The sequence below is a fragment of the Procambarus clarkii genome, chromosome 6 (genome assembly GCF_040958095.1).
Source record: "Procambarus clarkii isolate CNS0578487 chromosome 6, FALCON_Pclarkii_2.0, whole genome shotgun sequence".
Lineage (NCBI taxonomy): Eukaryota > Metazoa > Arthropoda > Malacostraca > Decapoda > Cambaridae > Procambarus > Procambarus clarkii.
This window is the reverse complement of record NC_091155.1, coordinates 2,119,147-2,140,558: the sequence shown is the minus strand read 5'-3', so window position 1 is coordinate 2,140,558 and position 21,412 is coordinate 2,119,147. Positions and strand designations below refer to the sequence as shown.

The 21,412-nt window shown below is 41.2% G+C and overlaps 1 protein-coding gene across 1 annotated transcript in view; it reads left to right on the top strand.

The window, feature by feature from the left end:
• Nucleotides 1-21,412, top strand: part of LOC123754172 (dipeptidase 1) — a 279,527-nt gene that overhangs the window by 85,443 nt on the left and 172,672 nt on the right. The window contains exon 4 of the mRNA XM_069309114.1: nt 8,057-8,207. Coding sequence (XP_069165215.1) covers nt 8,057-8,207 — 151 coding nt within the window. The remainder of the gene's footprint in view (nt 1-8,056; nt 8,208-21,412) is intronic.

Sequence of the window (21,412 nt, the reverse complement as noted above, 5' to 3'; positions counted from 1 at the left end):
AGGTTCGGTCATATATCTACGTTAATTTAAACTCCAATATAAAAAAATTGACCTCATACATAATAAAATGGGTAGCTTTATCATTTGAAAAGAAAAAAATTAGAGAAAATATATTAATTCAAGAAAACTTGGCTTATTAGGCAAATCGGGCCTTGCATAGTAGGCGGAGAAGTGCGTTCTGGCTACTAGGTACGACATATATATATATATATATATATATATATATATATATAACTATATATATATATATATATAACTATTAGTATATTTTGGTAGCAGTCTTTCCTGTAGACATATTTTATTAAATATGACCGAAAAAGTAAGATTAATAATTCTAACACGAATTTTCTCAATCTTTCGTACATTATGCTTCACTGTTGGAGGTAAATTAAAAATCACTTCTCCAAAATTCATTTTTATTTCTAGTCTGACGCGACACGGGCGCGTTTCGTAAAACTTATTACATTTTCAAAGACTTCACAAATACACAACTGATTAGAACTTGCGTTTCCCTGATTTTATATCTACATTTGAGTGAGGTGGGAAGGGTGATGTGGCATTACATTTTGAGTAAGGTGGGAAGGATGATGTGGCATTAGAGGATATTAATAGGGTATTAAAAGTATCAACACAAGACAGAACACGAAACAATGGATATTGAGTAGAAGTGTTTGCAGAAAGCCTATTGGTCCATATTTCTTGATGCTTCTATATTGGGGCGGAGTCTTGAGGTGGGTAGAATATAGTTGTGCAATAATTGGCTGTTGATTGCTGGTGTTGACTTCTTGATGTGTAGTGCCTCGCAAACGTCTAGCCGCCTGCTATCGCTGTATCTATCGATGATTTCTGTGTTGTTTACTAGGATTTCTCTGGCGATGGTTTGGTTATGGGAAGAGATTATATGTTCCTTAATGGAGCCCTGTTGTTTATGCATCGTTAAACGCCTAGAAAGAGATGTTGTTGTCTTGCCTATATACTGGGTTTTTTGGAGCTTACAGTCCCCAAGTGGGCATTTGAAGGCATAGACGACGTTAGTCTCTTTTAAAGCGTTCTGTTTCGTGCCTGGAGAGTTTCTCATGAGTAGGCTGGCCGTTTTTCTGGTTTTATAGTAAATCGTCAGTTGTATCCTCTGATTTTTGTCTGTAGGGATAACGTTTCTATTAACAATATCTTTCAGGACCCTTTCCTCTGTTTTATGAGCTGTGGAAAAGAAGTTCCTGTAAAATAGTCTAATAGGGGGTATAGGTGTTGTGTTAGTTGTCTCTTCGGAGGTTGCATGGCTTTTCACTTTCCTTCTTATGATGTCTTCGATGAAACCATTGGAGAAGCCGTTATTGACTAGAACCTGCCTTACCCTACAGAGTTCTTCGTCGACTTGCTTCCATTCTGAGCTGTGGCTGAGAGCACGGTCGACGTATGCGTTAACAACACTCCTCTTGTACCTGTCAGGGCAGTCGCTGTTGGCATTTAGGCACATTCCTATGTTTGTTTCCTTTGTGTAGACTGCAGTGTGGAAACCTCCGCCCTTTTCCATGACTGTTACATCTAGAAAAGGCAGCTTCCCATCCTTTTCCGTCTCGTAAGTGAAACGCAGCACGGAACTCTGCTCAAATGCCTCCTTCAGCTCCTGCAGATGTCTGACATCAGGTACCTGTGTAAAAATGTCGTCAACATACCTGCAGTATATGGCCGGTTTCAAGTTCATGTCGACTAAGACTTTTTGCTCGATGGTACCCATGTAGAAGTTTGCAAACAGGACACCTAGGGGAGAACCCATAGCGACCCCATCTACTTGCTTATACATGTGCCCATCCGGGCTCAAGAAGGGTGCCTCTTTAGTACAAGCTTGGAGTAGTTTCCTCAGAATACTTTCTGGCATGTCAAGAGGAGTACAGGCTGGATCACGATACACTCTGTCGGCTATCATTCCGATTGTCTCGTCCACAGGTACGTTGGTAAACAGCGATTCTACGTCCAACGAGGCTCTTATCCCTGTGGCCCGTGCGCCCCGCAGTAAGTCCACAAATTCCTTTGGAGACTTCAGGCTGAAGGCGCAAGGAACATAAGGAGTCAGCAGGCCGTTGAGTCGCTTCGCCAATCTGTACGTGGGTGTGGGTATCTGGCTAATGATTGGCCGAAGTGGGTTTCCAGGCTTGTGCGTCTTGACATTTCCATACGCATATCCAGGTTTATATTCCCCAATGATCTTTGGCAGGTGGAGTCCGGATTTCTTGGCGTTCACAGTTTCGATCAGTTTGTCGACCTTTGCTTTTAATTCGGCTGTAGTGTCCTTCGTTACCCTTTGGAACTTAGTTTGGTCAGAGAGTATGATGTTCATTTTCGCCAGATATTCGTCTTTTTTAAGAATGACATATATTGGCGACTTGTCACCTCTCCTGACAACTATCTCCTTGTTCTCACGAAGGAGAGAACAAGGAGATAGTTGTGAGAACAAGGAGATAGTTGTCAGGAGAGGTGACAAGTCGCCAATATATGTCATTCTTAAAAAAGACGAATATCTGGCGAAAATGAACATCATACTCTCTGACCAAACTAAGTTCCAAAGGGTAACGAAGGACACTACAGCCGAATTAAAAGCAAAGGTCAACAAACTGATCGAAACTGTGAACGCCAAGAAATCCGGACTCCACCTGCCAAAGATCATTGGGGAATATAAACCTGGATATGCGTATGGAAATGTCAAGACGCACAAGCCTGGAAACCCACTTCGGCCAATCATTAGCCAGATACCCACACCCACGTACAGATTGGCGAAGCGACTCAACGGCCTGCTGACTCCTTATGTTCCTTGCGCCTTCAGCCTGAAGTCTCCAAAGGAATTTGTGGACTTACTGCGGGGCGCACGGGCCACAGGGATAAGAGCCTCGTTGGACGTAGAATCGCTGTTTACCAACGTACCTGTGGACGAGACAATCGGAATGATAGCCGACAGAGTGTATCGTGATCCAGCCTGTACTCCTCTTGACATGCCAGAAAGTATTCTGAGGAAACTACTCCAAGCTTGTACTAAAGAGGCACCCTTCTTGAGCCCGGATGGGCACATGTATAAGCAAGTAGATGGGGTCGCTATGGGTTCTCCCCTAGGTGTCCTGTTTGCAAACTTCTACATGGGTACCATCGAGCAAAAAGTCTTAGTCGACATGAACTTGAAACCGGCCATATACTGCAGGTATGTTGACGACATTTTTACACAGGTACCTGATGTCAGACATCTGCAGGAGCTGAAGGAGGCATTTGAGCAGAGTTCCGTGCTGCGTTTCACTTACGAGACGGAAAAGGATGGGAAGCTGCCTTTTCTAGATGTAACAGTCATGGAAAAGGGCGGAGGTTTCCACACTGCAGTCTACACAAAGGAAACAAACATAGGAATGTGCCTAAATGCCAACAGCGACTGCCCTGACAGGTACAAGAGGAGTGTTGTTAACGCATACGTCGACCGTGCTCTCAGCCACAGCTCAGAATGGAAGCAAGTCGACGAAGAACTCTGTAGGGTAAGGCAGGTTCTAGTCAATAACGGCTTCTCCAATGGTTTCATCGAAGACATCATAAGAAGGAAAGTGAAAAGCCATGCAACCTCCGAAGAGACAACTAACACAACACCTATACCCCCTATTAGACTATTTTACAGGAACTTCTTTTCCACAGCTCATAAAACAGAGGAAAGGGTCCTGAAAGATATTGTTAATAGAAACGTTATCCCTACAGACAAAAATCAGAGGATACAACTGACGATTTACTATAAAACCAGAAAAACGGCCAGCCTACTCATGAGAAACTCTCCAGGCACGAAACAGAACGCTTTAAAAGAGACTAACGTCGTCTATGCCTTCAAATGCCCACTTGGGGACTGTAAGCTCCAAAAAACCCAGTATATAGGCAAGACAACAACATCTCTTTCTAGGCGTTTAACGATGCATAAACAACAGGGCTCCATTAAGGAACATATAATCTCTTCCCATAACCAAACCATCGCCAGAGAAATCCTAGTAAACAACACAGAAATCATCGATAGATACAGCGATAGCAGGCGGCTAGACGTTTGCGAGGCACTACACATCAAGAAGTCAACACCAGCAATCAACAGCCAATTATTGCACAACTATATTCTACCCACCTCAAGACTCCGCCCCAATATAGAAGCATCAAGAAATATGGACCAATAGGCTTTCTGCAAACACTTCTACTCAATATCCATTGTTTCGTGTTCTGTCTTGTGTTGATACTTTTAATACCCTATTAATATCCTCTAATGCCACATCATCCTTCCCACCTTACTCAAAATGTAATGCCACATCACCCTTCCCACCTCACTCAAATGTAGATATAAAATCAGGGAAACGCAAGTTCTAATCAGTTGTGTATTTGTGAAGTCTTTGAAAATGTAATAAGTTTTACGAAACGCGCCCGTGTCGCGTCAGACTAGAAATAAAAATGAATTTTGGAGAAGTGATTTTTAATTTACCTCCAACAGTGAAGCATAATGTACGAAAGATTGAGAAAATTCGTGTTAGAATTATTAATCTTACTTTTTCGGTCATATTTAATAAAATATATAACTATATATATATATATATATAACTATATATATATATATATATATATATATATATATATATATATATATATATATATATATATATATATATATATATATATATATATATATCGAACCTATATATATATATATATATAGGTTCAATCATATATCTACGTTAATTTTAACTCCAATAAAAAAAACTCCATTTTTAACTTTTTAATTTTTAAACTTTAACTCCATTTCATAAGAAAAAAATTAGAGAATATATATATATATATATATATATATATATATATATATATATATATATATATATATATATAATATATATATATATATATATATATATATATATATATAATATATATATATATATATATATATATATATGTCGTACCTAATAGCCAGAACGCACTTCTCAGCCTACTATTCAAGGCCCGATTTGCCTAATAAGCCAAGTTTTCATGAATTAATGTTTTTTCGTCTACCTAACCTACCTAACCTAACCTAACCTAGCTTTTTTTGGCTACCTAACCTAACCTTACCTATAAATATAGGTTAGGTTAGGTTAGGTAGGGTTGGTTAGGTTCGGTCATATATCTACGTTAATTTTAACTCCAATGAAAAAAAATTGACCTCATACATAGAGAAAAGGGTAGCTTTATCATTTCATAAGAAAAAAATTATAGTAAATATATTAATTCAGGAAAACTTGGCTTATTAGGCAAATCGGGCCTTGAATAGTAGGCTGAGAAGTGAGTTCTGGCTACTAGGTACGACATATATATATATATATATATATATATATATATATATATGTCGTACCTAGTAGCCAGAACGCACTTCTCAGCCTACTATGCAAGGCCCGATTTGCCTAATAAGCCTAGTTTTCATGAATTAATTGTTTTTCGACTACCTAACCTACCTATCCTAACCTAACCTAACTTTTTCGGCTACCTAACCTATAAAGATAGGTTAGGTTAGGTAGGGTTGGTTAGGTTCGATCATATATCTACGTTAATTTTAACTCCAATAAAAAAAACTCCATTTTTAACTTTTTAATTTTTAAACTTTAACTCCATTTCATAAGAAAAAAATTAGAGAAAATATATTAATTCTGGAAAACTTGGCTTATTAAGCAAATCGGGTCTTGCATAGTAGGCTGAGTACGACGTTCTGGCTACTAGGTACAACATATATATATATATATATATATATATATATATATATATATATATATATATGTCGTACCTAGTAGCCAGAACGCACTTCTCAGCTTACTATGCAAGGCCAAATTTGCCTAATAAGCCAGGTTCTCCTGAATTATTATATTTTCTCTAATTTTTTTCTTATGAAATGATAAAGCTACCCATTTCATTATGTATGAGGTCATTTTTTTTTATTGGAGTTAAAATTAACGTAGATATATGACCAAACCTAACCAACCCTACCTAACCTAACCTAACCTATCTTTATAGGTTAGGTTAAGTTAGGTACCCGAAAAAGTTAGGTTAGGTTAGGTTAGGTAGGTTAGGTAGTCGAAAAACAATTAATTCATGAAAACTTGGCTTATTAGGCAAATCGGGCCTTGCATATTAGGCTGAGAAGTGCGTTCTGGCTACTAGGTACGACATATATATATATATATATATATATATATATATATATATATATATATATATATATATATATATATATATATATATATATATATATATATATATATGCGAACAAGCTTGAATGCTCCCCAGGACTATATGCGAATGAAAACTCACACCCCAGAAGTGACTCGAACCCATACTCCCAGGAGCAACGCAACTGGTAACTACAGGGCGCCTTAATCCACTTGACCATGGAATCAATTAATCCACTTAATCCACCTTAAAGTGGATTAAGGCGCCCTGTAGTTACCAGTTGCGTTGCTCCTGGGAGTATGGGTTCGAGTCACTTCTGGGGTGTGAGTTTTCATTCGCATATAGTCCTGGGGACCATTCAGGCTTGTTCGCATTTGTGTTCCTCACGTGTGCCCCAAAGAATGAGGTGATTTGGTGAAATGCTATGCCCAAGATTACCATCCGAGTTGCCGTCGGGGAAGTGGCTCAAATAGCCTCGGCTATCACTTCCTTTTGACGGCCGTGATGGTCAAGTGGATTAAGGTGCCCTGTAGTTACCAGTTGCGTTGCTCCTGGGAGTATGGGTTCGAGTCACTTCTGGGGTGTGAGTTTTCATTCATATATATATATATATATATATATATATATATATATATATATATATATATATATATATATATATATATGTCCTGGGGACCATTCAGGCTTGTTCGCATATATATATATATATATATATATATATATATATATATATATATATATATATATATATATATATATATATGTATGTATATATATATGTCGTACCTAGTAGCCAGAACGCATTTCTCAGCCTACTATGCAAGGCCCGATTTGCCTAATAAGCCAAGTTTTCATGAATTAATGTTTTTTTGACTACCTAACCTACCTAACCTAACTTTTTCGGGTACCTAACCTAACCTGACCTATAAAGATAGGTTAGATTAGGTTAGGTAGGGTTGGTTAGGTTCGGTCATATATCTACGGTAATTTTAACTCCAATATTTTTTTTTTACCTCATACATAATGAAATAGGTAGCTTTATCATTTCATAAGAAAAAAATTTGAGAAAATATATTAATTCATGAAAACTTGGCTTATTAGGCAAATAGGGCTTTGCATAGTAGGCTGAGAAGTGCGTTCTGGTACTAGGTACGACATATATATATATATATATATATATATATATATATATATATATATATATATATATATATATATATATATATATATATATATATATATATATATATATAGTTAAACAAATCTATCTAATGTAAGATGTGGGAAATTATTTTCAACAACATCAACCTCTGGAGTGTTATTACAACTTTCGCAGTCTTGCACTGACCGAGTGGCAAGTAATCCTTAATCGACAACTTAGTTTTGAACTAATACTTTCAGTGTAAAATAGACTGAAATTCGGTCTATGCATCTCAGCTAATATATTCAAGGTGAGATTTAGTTTTAATATCGCCTTGAAGTAGCGAAAATGGAGATATGAAGAAAATAACTTTGACTTAAGGGCAAAATTCTGTTCTACTTCTCATAATTAATAGTAATATTTTGATTCGATATTTTGAATGTCATTATTGTGGCACTTTTGATTTTTATTGTAATTATATGAATGTATATATATTCCTCTGTCAAATTAAAATATATTTTGAAATATATTCATCTCTACAATTTAATTTAAAGACATTAATTAAAAATTTAATTTTCTAATTAATTCATTAATTAGAAAAAGTACTTGACAATACGTAACGTTAATTAGAAAACATACTGTATGAACTCGAAAAACATAAAAATCTAATTTTTAAATAAATATTATAAATGTTTTAAGTTATATACTCTTTCACCCCATCAGAGCTGGAGAAAGCTTTCAAAGAGGGTCGCATTGCCAGTCTGATTGGCGTCGAGGGTGGACACGCCATTCAGAGCTCTTTGGGAGTCCTCCGAGCACTCAGAGATCTGGGAGTACGCTACCTCACCCTTACCCACACCTGCAGCACGCCCTGGTGAGTAAGCACACCCTACCTTGTAACTGCATTACTATTTATTAGTAATAGTAGTATTTCCTTTCCTGCACCTGCAGTTTAGTCACCACTTTACCCCTGGTGAGTAAACTCACATTACTACACACCTGCAATACCTCCTAGTGAGTATACCCACCCTGGAGTAAATATACTCCATTGTATGTATATACAGGAAGAAGCATGTTATAATTTTTAGGCTTCAAAATATGTAAAGCCTGGTGAGCGAGAAAGAATTTTGTTTAAAGGGAGGGAAGGATTCTGAGTGCCAAAAGTTTGCATTATTAATGTTTAGTATATGTTATGCATTTTTATAGTGTTCCTTCCATTCCTCTCGTTGCTAAGTAGTTTGGTGCAAGATTTACAGAGGTGTGTCAGTATTACTGATAATGCCATACTGAATCTAAGTGGGAGAGCTGAGCAAGGTCTAGAGGGAGGCAGCCAAGCGTATGAGAGAAGTAACTAGTCAGGGTCGACCAGCGAAGAGAATGTACCCAAGACGAAGGGCCTAGTAAACAACGTCGAGGTCCATACGCACTCTCTCTCACACGCACACAGGAAATACTACTAGTAACAAGCAACCTGTTCTTTGACTATATGGTTAAATTAAAAGAAATGAACTTAAGAGGTTAGATATGAGAACGTAGACTACAGGAAAGGGAACTACGCGAGAATAAGAGAACACCTGGAAAAAGTGCATTGGGAGATAGAATTTAAAATAGATTGATAGATAGGGAGATAGAATGCTTTGTTGAGCTCCTGGCAGTTGGAGGAACCCTAACTGTGTGCTCCTTCAGGAGGAGGGGATCAGGCAGGCGTTTATGTGTGAAGCCTGCTGGACGACTTAAAGTACGCAAGTCAGGACTAGAAAAAGCCTTGTGAGGCAGTCCTGAAGCATTTTTGTGGGTGGCCTGTGTGAGCACCATTGTTGAAGACCAAGACCTGAGCGTCCTCACACCAGAGAATTCTGCGGAAAACTCATATAACAGTTATTACAGTGGTTCCCTGTGTTTGATCGTGTGCCCAGCGATCGTGGTAAATGTATACATGTAGGACATATATTTTATTAAGGCAGTGAGCTAAAATAAGAGAGTAGAGATAAGAGAACTTGCTGGAGGGTGCGGCGATACGTCCACCATCCCCGAATGTCAGTGAATGACTGAGAGAGGAAGCCCCCGGCAGCGGCGGCTGGCAAGGTGTCTGGGCATGTCTCAAGTTGCCCCGCCCAAGACGGGGGATGACCGTCGCGGCGACGCATTGGTGTTTAAAGAGATGTTGGATGGAGGAGTTATATTTTCTGTGAATAAATTTAATTATGTTTTAGTAGGGATATTTTTTATTGGCATGGCAATAGAATGGCAGGTTTGTTTGGGAAAGAGTTCGACGAGAAACTTCGAGGCTTGAGAAGAAGTTGATGGAAGAACTTCGAGGTTAGAGAAGAAGTTGATGGAGGAACTTCGAGGCTAGAGAAGAAGTTAATGGAGGATCTTCGTGGCTGGGAAAGAAATGTATGCTGAACTCTGTGGTAGAGTAGAACTTCATAGTGAGGAGTTGACTTCAGGCAGTGTAGAGGACCTTACACATGTCTCTGTGGAATCAGTGGTGAAGCGTCACTGATGTTTGATCAGGACTTCATTGTGCAGCAGACTGGAAGAACTGCACAAGTGCCTTTCTTAATATTTTCGAGGACCTAGAGATATATATTGTAGTGAGCCTCTATGAGCAGAATAGTTTCAATGCAGACACATGAATGTATAAGGAGAGTGCTTGAATGCTTATTGGCATGTAAGACGCAGTGTAAGGTGAGAGATTGATGTCTTCTTTTGTTGGGGAATATTTATGCAGAGGATTCTGGTGTTTCTGCTCCAGCTGAGTTTCATATACTTTTAGGGCTAATCCTGTCACATTGTTGTGACAGGATTTCAACCCCATTTAGTGAGGGAGTAGTAAGTGGTAAGCCAAGAGTTGGGAAACCACTTGATATGGACGGTTGGTGAAGCCAAGATGTGATATTGGATTGTTACCGGGAAGTAGCAGAGTAGTGTTGTATGATAATATTTTTTTTATGTCATGTATTGTACATGTTTTCATTGCACATTATATGTAGATTTTAACTGGCTTTTGCTCTTGTCCTGGTGAGGTTTCACAGAAAGTGACAGAGAGAGAGAGAGAGAGAGGGTCACGGCTGCGGATAGGGTGGCAGAAAATACTAATTCACGAAAGGGGGATTTAGAAGGTCATTCCAAACAAGAAGAGAGTGGGGAGTCACAGCGGCTCGAGTAGGGTGTGTACATAAGACAACGAGGTCATTGTTGGAGCTGCACCCCTAAATATGTGATACTAAACCCCTCTCCGAGATCAAAAGACATGCAGGGTGCTCTCCCATGTAAAATACAAGCACTCCAGTGTCAATTGCCGGTCGACCCACGGTAGCGGGAGTGTGGCTGCCGAAATCAGTTGTTTGTTCCCTCAGAGAGTGGTTGGGGACGTTGTCCACCTGTATGCAAGTAACAGTTTGGCACAACAACCAGAACTCTCTTTTGGAGGGTTAAGTCCTAAAAGACCCGACCCCCTGAGGCCAGAACAGTGAGTACAGCCCCATTGAAGAGCAAGAACTTCCTTCTCTGTCTAACTGTATCGCTTTTCAACATCTGTGAAAGAACAGCTGGCGTAGACAGTTACTTCAGGAATCTGGTTGACCTGGTTTGTTGGGCTAAAACAGCACTTAAACCAGCAGGACTAGCATCCACTGTTAGCTCGGTGTCCGTTGACAGGTCAAAGTATGTAGCAGTTGGATCTCTTACTAGTGCATCTTTCATAGCATGAAATGCATTTTGCTCGATATCATTCTGTTACTATATCAATGCTTTCTATGGAGCAAGTTGTGGTTATATTGACGCCATCTATGGACCTGCACTCCAACTCCAAGGGATTAGGTGAGACACAGACAACGCCATCTGTTGGCAGAGGTGTGCGTCTGTGGAAGGCTCCTGTTTTGAATCTCAGTTTGGACGTGAGGGCAATGATGATGAGCTCTGATGAGTGAAGTAACAATATCAACGACATCTAGATTGTGCATTCGTTTACATTTGCAGTTCCCTGGTGAAAGATTGTCATCCTATGTTCTCCTTGTATACTTTCTGTCTGGTTAATTCCTATTATGTCCACAGAGGTGACGTGTAGAGTCTATTGCACTTGGGAAGTCAGTTCACCTCGGGCAGTCGAGAATTCCTGACTTGTTTCCTGTGAGGAAAAGTGACCGCCGTGGGTAGTAAGCAGTGTTTTGGCTGTTGTATTTATGCAGTGTCGTGTGGACCGACGTACCTGGGATTTGGCCAAGAGGAATTAGAAGACGACAGTAGTGGCCGTCTGCTGAGAAGTGCTGCTAGTGTGTAGACTTCTGCCAGGGTGTTAGTGGTGATCCCTGGACGTATTACTTGTGACCCCTGTCAGCGTGTTGCTGAAGACTTCTGCCAGTGTGTTTCTGGAGAGCAGAAATGTAGGTATTTGGTCATCGTGACGATACGACGTGTGGGACTGGCCCATGTTGAGTAAGGTGAATTCGCCAGTGATGACCACTGAACGTGGACGACGAATACTTGAAGATAGTGGACTCGCCGGGATTTGAAGAACACTGCAGAGATATTGAGTGTCCTATGCGAGTGACACAGTGTACATATGTGTAGTAATATGACTGATTATATATATCGGTGAAGGTGGTATTTAGTCTTCATTACCCCTTTAATTTTCTTAATTACTTGCAACTGCCAATTTTTTATAACTTACCATTGACTTGGGATGGGATCATAGAAGAAGGGGCTCTAAGGTCTATATGTAGAAAGAACCCAGTTACTGGTTCGAGCAGGCCGTAGCACGCTCCAGTGCCATGATGCATTTTTCTTCAGGAGCTCACAAAGAAAGTTGGTAATGGTAGCAAAATCTGGAATGAAGCGAGAACAGTTGTGTGCTATTCATAGAAAGCTATGTACTTCAGTGGACGTTGAAGAAGGTGCAGGATGTTTGATATCTACAACGTTTTTATGACCTGGAGACAGACCTTTGTTACTAAGAACATGTCCAAAGAATTCAATTTTATGTTGATTCAACTCACACTTTACTCGCCTTAACGTCAGATTCATTTCTCGTAAGCGTTGCAATGTTGTACGAAGAGCGTTGTCGTGCTCAGCTTGGGTACAGCCGTAAACAATGTCATATTGTCAGCATTAGGTATATCTTGCAATACCGGGCTGATGTCACTGTCTTCTGAGATTGGTTGTAATGACATGTTAACTTGTACATTATTAACATTCTGGATCTGGGTACAATATTCTGTTTCCCACCTCGATCCCTATGACCTGACCCTAGTACTTTACTTTTGTTTACTGACTGGTTTCTTCAATTGAGAACGGCACACAGCACCAAAATGACCTTGCTTTCCCACACTCGTAGCACTTCTTACCTTGAGCGGAACAAGCATTACCTTAATGTGGGTAGTTCTCCTCCACAACTGTAACATTTTTTGTTGACACCCGCTGATGTGGGTCGTTTTGATTGTTGGGGTCGTGTTCCTTGACTCCAGTTGTGATATGGTTCTCGGCTCTAATTGTTGTTGAGTTTGCCATGATACCTCCAATGATCACGTTGTCCTCCCTCAACCTTACGTAACTCGTCACTCTTAATACCACAGGCAGAACTGTTGTTGGCACTGCTTTTTGATACAAGAGCATCACGTGTAGTATCTTCCATTCGATGAACAATGTCCAGTATCTTGATAAGATAACTTTAATCTTCATAAAGTTCTAGAGCTTTTCGACGTAGACGTGTAGATGTGAATGTTTCAATTATTTGCTGTTTAATGTCTTTGTCAACCTCAACAAACTCACAATGTGTTGCTAAACCCTGTAGACGTGTGGTATTGATCTACCGTTTCGGTAGGAAATTGTTTGACTCTCCTGAAATGCATAATTTCCATAGCAGTGTTCTGTTTAGGTTTGAAATGTTCAGTTATTTTGGCTTTGGCAGTGTCATAATCTTTGTTACCACCAGTGTCTTTCAATGTGTCAAAAATGTTACAAACTTGATCACTTACATAAGGAAGTAGAAAGACACCTTTTCTTTCAGCAGTTTTGATGTCTGAAACTATTGACACATTTTCAAACAGTTTAAGCCATTTGTTCCACCTCTGTGAAAGGTTTGTCTGGCCTCAGTCAGGATCAAATGCAGGAAACTGAGACATATTTGCCATATTTACTGAATAAATGTGAACATATCACTTAAATGTTCCTCAGAATACTGAACACTTACCGCTGTGTGAATGTTGGCTAAGAATTCACTAATTACATTAATTTTGCAAATCCAACAAGCATTTTAATGCAAAGGCTATCAACAGTGCACATTACCGTAACAACTGACCTCTTACCTAGCCTCTTACCTCTTACCTTACTTGTATGTGGTGTGCCTCCAAATCGCAACTGCACAGCGGTTGACAGCAATGTTGTTTGATAAGTTTTCAGCACTGTCAACACAGCAGACAGTTCACAGCATGAAGAATTGTGTAGCACAGAGCGTCGTTTAGAACACAGCCTCGGTTAGCATCAAACAGCTTCAGTTAGCACACAGCATTGGTGTGGTAGTCAGTTCAGTACAGGCGTTGCTCGTTTTCTCCTCCTCCGGGGGCGAGACGGCATGCTTCTCTTCTGGGCTTTGAGCTGGACGAATACCTGCGTCCACTGTTTATCCTCGTCGCCAGTGTGGTATTGTGTGTGTGTGGATGACCTTGGTTGTAGGATTTATATAAAACCATTGCTTATTTACTGACTTTAATATTTATGACTGTATATGACTATCAGCGTCCAAGCGTGGCAGACGTCCTACACGCTCTGTTGTTTACATACTGCTGACGTATGAAACACAGTGCATACAAACGGATGGTGCCGTTTGCTCTGAACATGACAGTAATCTAACCCAACACTGTCCATTATAGTATTGCACAGTGTCCAAATATTGTTTATATACCTAAGTATCATCTGGGCTTGGTTGCGCAGGAAGAATTCCGATAGTATCTAGGTCCCACAGTTTATGGACCGACTCCAGTCCGTCATCAGTCATGTGACAGATTTCTAAGGGTCACTGTTCTTGGCCTAGTCATGCTACTATGATAGTTTCAGAATGTTCCTGCTCCACTGGAGTTGTTGTATTGAAGCATAGTACTGATCCGGACATTAACTCTCCTCCTGTAGACTCTAACAAGTACAGTCCTATTGTTTTATGTTTTCCCAAGATAAATTGATGGTAGCACCCATAAGGATGACGACATCCGTTATGTAGTCGGAATTTATCTAGGGATCTGCTAGGATAATCTCTTTATGTTTAATTAAGGGGGCATCAGTGCCAAGTATGCAATAAATGAAAACAAGTTCGATTTCAATCAAACTTTTTTGACGAGTTGTATATGAAAAAGGCTTCATCTGGTCCAAGTCTCAGCATCGTAGCATTAATAGGCAAGGGAAAAAAATATTGAATTATATGACAATTTTCCAAAATTGTCAAAAATTAACATCAAACATAAGTGTCAACTGAAATCATGTCAAAGACTCTCAGCTATCACAATAGCATATACTAAAAATATTTAATAATTAGTTTTGTCCGAAAAAAAATTAGCAAATTTGTTGTTTCTTATTTGTTAATCGGACAATTTCCATGAAACTTATACACCTGACTGAACGTAAGCCTATCTGTAAGGGTGCCAAGGGTGCCAGGAAATTGGTTAATGTCAACGTCAGCCACAGATGACTTTACTTTTTACTTATTTATTTCAAGTAACATAAAAGTCCGTATTACTCTTTCATTTTTTATTCAATATACATGAAACGTACACCTTAAATGGAGAATTTGTCTCTGCAACTCCGTAAAAAGCATTTTTCCCTAAGTTCATTTATTGATTTTATAATAGTAATAAACCATGATATATTTGCATAAATTTTTTATGGAACTTTGACTATTTATATTAGTAAAACTAAACGTATTTTAAAAACTCGTCTTGACAGATCCTTTTATTATATGCTAAAGCGATAGAAAAATGTCATAGAAGTTATTCATTTTAAAACTTGTGATTGTTATAACGATTTGAAAATGTGTAAAATTCGTTGAAAAACAAAAAAAGGAAAATCTCCTTTTCGATTTAGGCTGCAATACTAAAACTTTGACCAATTACAGCCCTTTTCATTTACAAGTAGTCAAAAAAGATTGGTTGACATTGAACATCTTATAAGAAACGCAGTTATGTCCCCTTAACGAATCTCGTTGTGGCTCTGAGATCAGTCACTTGTAGCTCTGTCAACATTGATTCCCCAACAATTGCATTCACTGGTCTTGTATATTTCCCTAGATGGACTAGGAGTCTTGCCACCTTGTATTCTTGGTGGTCTGTGTTAGACAAAAATCCATAAATGTTTAGGTTGATTGTACAGTCTCAAGCTGCACATCTTCTGATAATTTCTTTGATAAAAGTTCTCTGCAAACCTTTATCAAACAACCCTCGGGTATGGATCTGGGTTCCTTTATTATATGCAGTTAATTTTGCGGAGGGAAAGTAGTTACTGCAGCAGATTAACACTCAAGGTAATTACATCAATTTGTATCCTACAAAATTGTTGTTGCTGTGGTTGTTTCCTCTGCTTTGGGTTTTGCAGATTGATTAGCACTGCTACTATATTCTCCATAAAGAGTAGTACAGTGTTGTCCCTTACTTCATTTTTTATAACTTCTTAGTTCAGTTGCACAAGTTGCAGAATCATGTTTCTCAAGCAGCGTGAACATTTATTAAATTGTTTCAACTTATTATTTCTGCTGTTAAAATCGAATGATTTTCTTCTCAGAATAAATATTTTTGCCTGCCTGGTGCACCCTGTGGCTTTGTCATCTTGGGTGCTATTGTTACTATTTGCTTTGATGGACTCCCTAAATAAGTGCCTATGCAACTTTGCTTCCATTTAGTTGCTGCTTTGGCTTTGTGCCATTATTTTGGAAATTTTTGGTTCTGTCTGAGGAGACTTCCGTGCCATTTTTCTGTGCTCTAAATTTTCTGTGTCCTCAGACGGGTGACAACTGTCTTTAAGCCATCAAATATCTCTTGTAGAGATAATATGTCCTTTCTCTAGTGTGAGCACATTATGGACAATGTCTTCAGGTAATTTGTACTCGCCTAGTTTAAACTCCATTCAGAACACCCTACATTAACGTTAGTGCCAAGTGCATTAATAATGATTCTTCCTCCAACCAGAATCTTTGTAAGAAATCAGGTTTGTTACTGGGTGGAAGTAGATCAACTAACTTACAGTAAAGGTTTGCGATTGCCAATTCTGTGTTAGAAAAGTTACGTGTCAACAATTGGACTGTGACGTCATAATTGGTTAAGCCTGAATTTACTATTCCAGCTCTCGCTTCCCCTTTAAGCTGGCATTTTAAATATGAGCATTTATTTATTTTGTTTATTGATGCCTATGAATTTATGTGGATATCAAAAAGCTGCCAGAAATCATCCCAGTTTTCATGTAGCTCAGTATAAGTGGGTGGACTAAGCTGTGGTTATGATGGCATTAAATCTGGTGCAACACCTGTCTTTGAATTAGTACTTTTATATCTAGTAGGCATCCTTCAGTCTCAGAAGACTATGGAGTTGCGCTCTGGTTGTCAATCCTGGTGCAGCGTCTGGTGTGACTGATGAGGCCGATCCGAGAATGGCAGTTCATCCCACACTGAGCACAAACAAAGTCTGATTCTGGTCTGTCTTCCAGGCTACCGGCTATCCTTCTCTGTCTCTTTGCCTCCGATTTCTTGGCAAGTGACTCCTCGAACTTGGAGAGACCTCTTTGAATAGACTGCCCCCAGGCTGAATGGTTTGCGGCCAGTGTTTCCCACGTAGTAAGACCGACGTTCATGGCTTTCAGGTCCCTCTTGCATACATCTTTGTACCGTAGCTGGGGCTTGCCTGTTGGACGCTTTCCGTGTCAGCTCTCCATACAGGAGATCCTTGGAGATCCTGCCGTCGCCCATTCGCACCACGTGCCAGAGCCAATGCATTCGTGTCTGTTTCAGCATTGTGTACATGCTGGTGATTCTAGCTCTCCCCAGGACGTTGTTGTTTGTCACCTTGTCCTGCCAGGTGATGTCCAAGATGTGTCGAAGGCAGCGCATGTGGTAGGCATTCAGCTGTCTTTCCTGACGGGCGCGGAATGTCCAAGACTCGCTGCCATAAAGGAGAGTGATCAGGACACAGGCTCTGTAAATCTGAATCTTTGTATACTCAGTCAGCCTATTGTTGGCCCACACTCTCTTTGTCAGTCTGGACATGGTAGTAGATGCCTTACCAATGCGTTTGTTTAGCTCTGTATCAGGAGAAAGGGAGTCAGAGATTGTGGAGCCCAGGTACACGAAGTCGTGAGCGACTTCCAGTTTGAAATAGGAAATGACGATGACAGGTGGGGAGTCCAGTCCTTGTCCCATGACCTGTGTTTTCTTCAAGCTGATGGTGAGTCCAATAGCTTGACAGGCCTCGCTGAAGCGGATCATGAGCTGTTGGAGGTCTTCGGCTGAGTGGGCAGTGACTGCTGTGTCGTCAGCAACAAGGAAGTCACGCAGACACCTCAGCCGAACCTTCGTCTTGGCTCTCAGCCTGGCGACGTTAAAAGCTTTACCTCCGGACCAGCTCGGATGGAATGTCTTCCGTGGCAGATCCGAAGGCGTGATGCTGCATAACTGTGAAGAAAATCCCGAATAGGGTTGGAGCCAGGACGCAGCTCTGCTTTACTCCACTTCGGATGTAAAAGGCGTCTGATGTTAGGCCATCAATGAACACGGTGCCCTTCATGTTTTCGTGGAAAGATCTGATGATGCTGATGATCTATGAAGGCTACGAAGAGTGGCTGCTTCTGTTCCTTGCATTTCTCCTGCAGTTATCTGAGGAAAAAGACCATGTCGATGGTGGACCTGCTAGCTCTGAATCCGCATTGTGATTCTGGATAGACTCTGCAAGTACATGGAGCCTCTTCAATGTGACTCGAGCAAACAGCTTTCTGACAATACTGAGGGAGAGAGGTTCCACGGTAATTGTTGCAGTTACTTCGTCACCTTTATTCTTATACAACATGACGATGTTGGCGTCCCTCATGTCCTGTGGCACCTCTCCTTCTTCCCAGCAGAGGCAGAGAAATTCATGCAGCTCCATGAGCATGCTACCTCTGCAGCACTTAAAGATCTCAGCAGGAATACCGACTTTTCCAGGAGCTTTGGCATAAGCAAGGGGGTCTAGGGCCTCGCTGAGTTCTTCGAGAGTCGGTTTGCTGTCGAGCTCCATTAACACAGGCAGGCACTCACTGGCGCTCAGTGCGTCTACGGTGACCACATACCCCTTGGCGTATAGCTCAGAGTAGTGGTCGACCCACTGCTTCAGCTGCAGTGTCTGGTCCTGAATCACCTCGCCTGTGGCAGATTTCAGAGGAGTGGTCTTCTTCTGGATTGGGCCGAGGGCTTGCTTGATGCCGTCATTCATTCTCCTTACATTGCCTGTTTCTGCTGCAGTCTGTATCTGGAAGCAGAGCTGGAGCCAATAGTTGTTGGCACATCGCCTGTCGCTCTGCTGCACGGCCTGAAGGATCTGTAAGTTGTGCTGATTTGAGCAGGCTTTGTAGGCTGCCAAAGCATTTCTCTTCGCTTAGATGGCAGGTGTCATTTCTTCCGAGTGAGCTTCGAATCAGTCTGCCAACCTGCTGGTCTTCTTGCCAAAGGTGGACATGGCAGCATTGAACACAGCATCTCTGAAGTGCTCCCATCTTTTACAGGCGGTGACCCCGGCTGGGCCCGGGAGAGCTTCCTCGAGCATACGTGCAAAATCTTCAACCTTGTCCTGGTTGTGGGTCTTGGTGGTGTCGACGCAAGGTCTGCCCGCCTTTTTCGAGTGATGAATCTTCTTTGTTTGCATCTTGACCCTGCTACATACTAAGGAGTGGTCGGTGTCACAGACATCACTGGTAGCTACGCGTAATCTTGACGCTGGGTAGACTTGCACACTTGGTAAGAATCAGGTCAAGCTGGTGTTGGTGACACAGAGACCATGAAGGCAGCAGAGTTCTAGCAGACATTGCCCGTTCTCATTCATCCTCCGTATGCCGAATTGACCCAGACAAGTGGGCCAAAAGTTGTGATCGGCACCCACTCTGGCGTTGAAGTCGCCGAAGATGAATAGTGACTCCTTTACAAGGATTCTTGCTATGACTCTGTTGAAGTCATCATAGAATTTTTCCTTTGCCTCTGCCGGAGAAATGAGGGTTGGTACATGTACACTAACTACATTGACTGGTCCTGTTTGGGAGTGCAGTTGCAGAGACAGAATTCATTCGGTCTCCCCCGACGGTGGCATAAGGTGCCCCAATAGTGCATTCCTGACGGCAAATCCCACACCATGTTCTCTGGTCTCATCTGGAGGTTTTCCTTACCAGAAGAAAGAGAAGGCCCTTTCTCTCACAGATCCTGATCATGGAAGCCTAGTCTCTTGGAGAGCAACAATATCCATCTGAAATTTGCTCAGCTCCCTATCGATGATTACTGTTTTTCGGGCATCGTTGTTTTCTTGCAGGTCGTCAGAGAAACCTTGTGTCAGTGTCCTGACATTCCATGTGCCCAGCTTTAGGACAGTTGATATTTTCTTTTTGGATTTAGTATTACTTGGTATAAAGTTGTTGGGCCGCTTGTCAATTTTCACCCTAAACCCCACCCACCCAGTGAAGTTAACAGACCGTGGTGATGCAACACCTTATTGGCTGGGGTTTGCCCAGCTATAGGTGGGCGGTAGCTGCCCAGTGGGGTGCGATGACTCCTCCCACCGTGGGAAGCAACCCCTGATGTTGCACTCTTCGTCAATCGAGCAGAAGACTTAAAACCGGTAGACTGTCACTTCCCGAGTTGGTTCAGCACTGTGAGGAGAAGCTGGAGTGTCCTCTCCAGTGCGGAAAGCCTGGGTAGGTAGATATGGAGGAGAAGCTGTTATCCATGCAGCAGGTCCCCCCTCTCCACGTTGCTGATATTATCCAATGGAAAGGCAAATGCCAATACACATAGCCCCAACACCGTCGCAGGAGCTACCAGAACGAGGTCGGAGTCAACAACGAACTGCCTTAAGGGCTCCAACTCCGGATTTTTCCTCGAGGTTGACTCCTGAAGCCTTTCCCAAGAGAGGGGTATGGCCGCTCAGCAGCAGAGGTTTGAAATCAGGGTTTTCCTTCCCCTAGATGGGCTGCCTTCCCAGGCTATCGAGTCCCATCTACCCTGAGCAGCTGGTTTTAAGGTGCCAGAGGCACGCCCTCTTCCATTCTCCTGTCAGTAAAAGCAGCTCCGCCAGACTTAAAGACTAAGCCACCCGTGCAGGCCAGGAGTTGGACTTGGTTGTCAGAGGCTATTTGAGATGCATGCCGTATAGGAGCTTTTTATAGGTCATGGGAGCTCGTCCCCCATTACCACCCTCTTACTATGACAACCCATTGGAACCACTTTTATATTTATATTGTGCTTATATTGAAATTTTATATTGTGCAAGCATAGCCGTGGCTGGATCTAATTTGGCCTGAGTATCATCTTCATACTTGGCCATAATGTCCCTAATATCATCCATATCTGCACCTGCAGTTTTGGCATCTGTTAGTACAGCCAAGGAAGTCTCTATTTGTCTTTCGACTTGTTCAAATTTGGCTGTAGCAACTTGGCAATTTGTGTCCAGTTGTACATAGTCAATAGGTGTTTGATTAGACAAATCCTCGCATTTCTTGATCTGTCTGGTAAAATGGTCTTTCATATCTGCAAATTTTCTCGTATGTGTTTCTACAGAAGCCATGATTAATGAATCCCCGTGGATTCAACTGGTAACTTGAAGTGAAGTGAATTCAACTGGCAGTCCCCGTGGCGAAGTGGTAACACACTCATCTGGTGCTTCACAAGCGTTCTGGCCTGGGTTCGTATCCTGGCCGGGAGGATTTACATGGCGCCAATCCTTAACTGTAACCTCTGTTCACCCAGCAGTGAATGGGGTACATCATGGTCAAACGATTTTTGGCGGGTCGTATTCCGGGGAAAATTAAGATTAAGGACTTACCCGAAAGGCTATACGTGCTAGTGGCTGTACAAGAATGTAAGAATGCTTG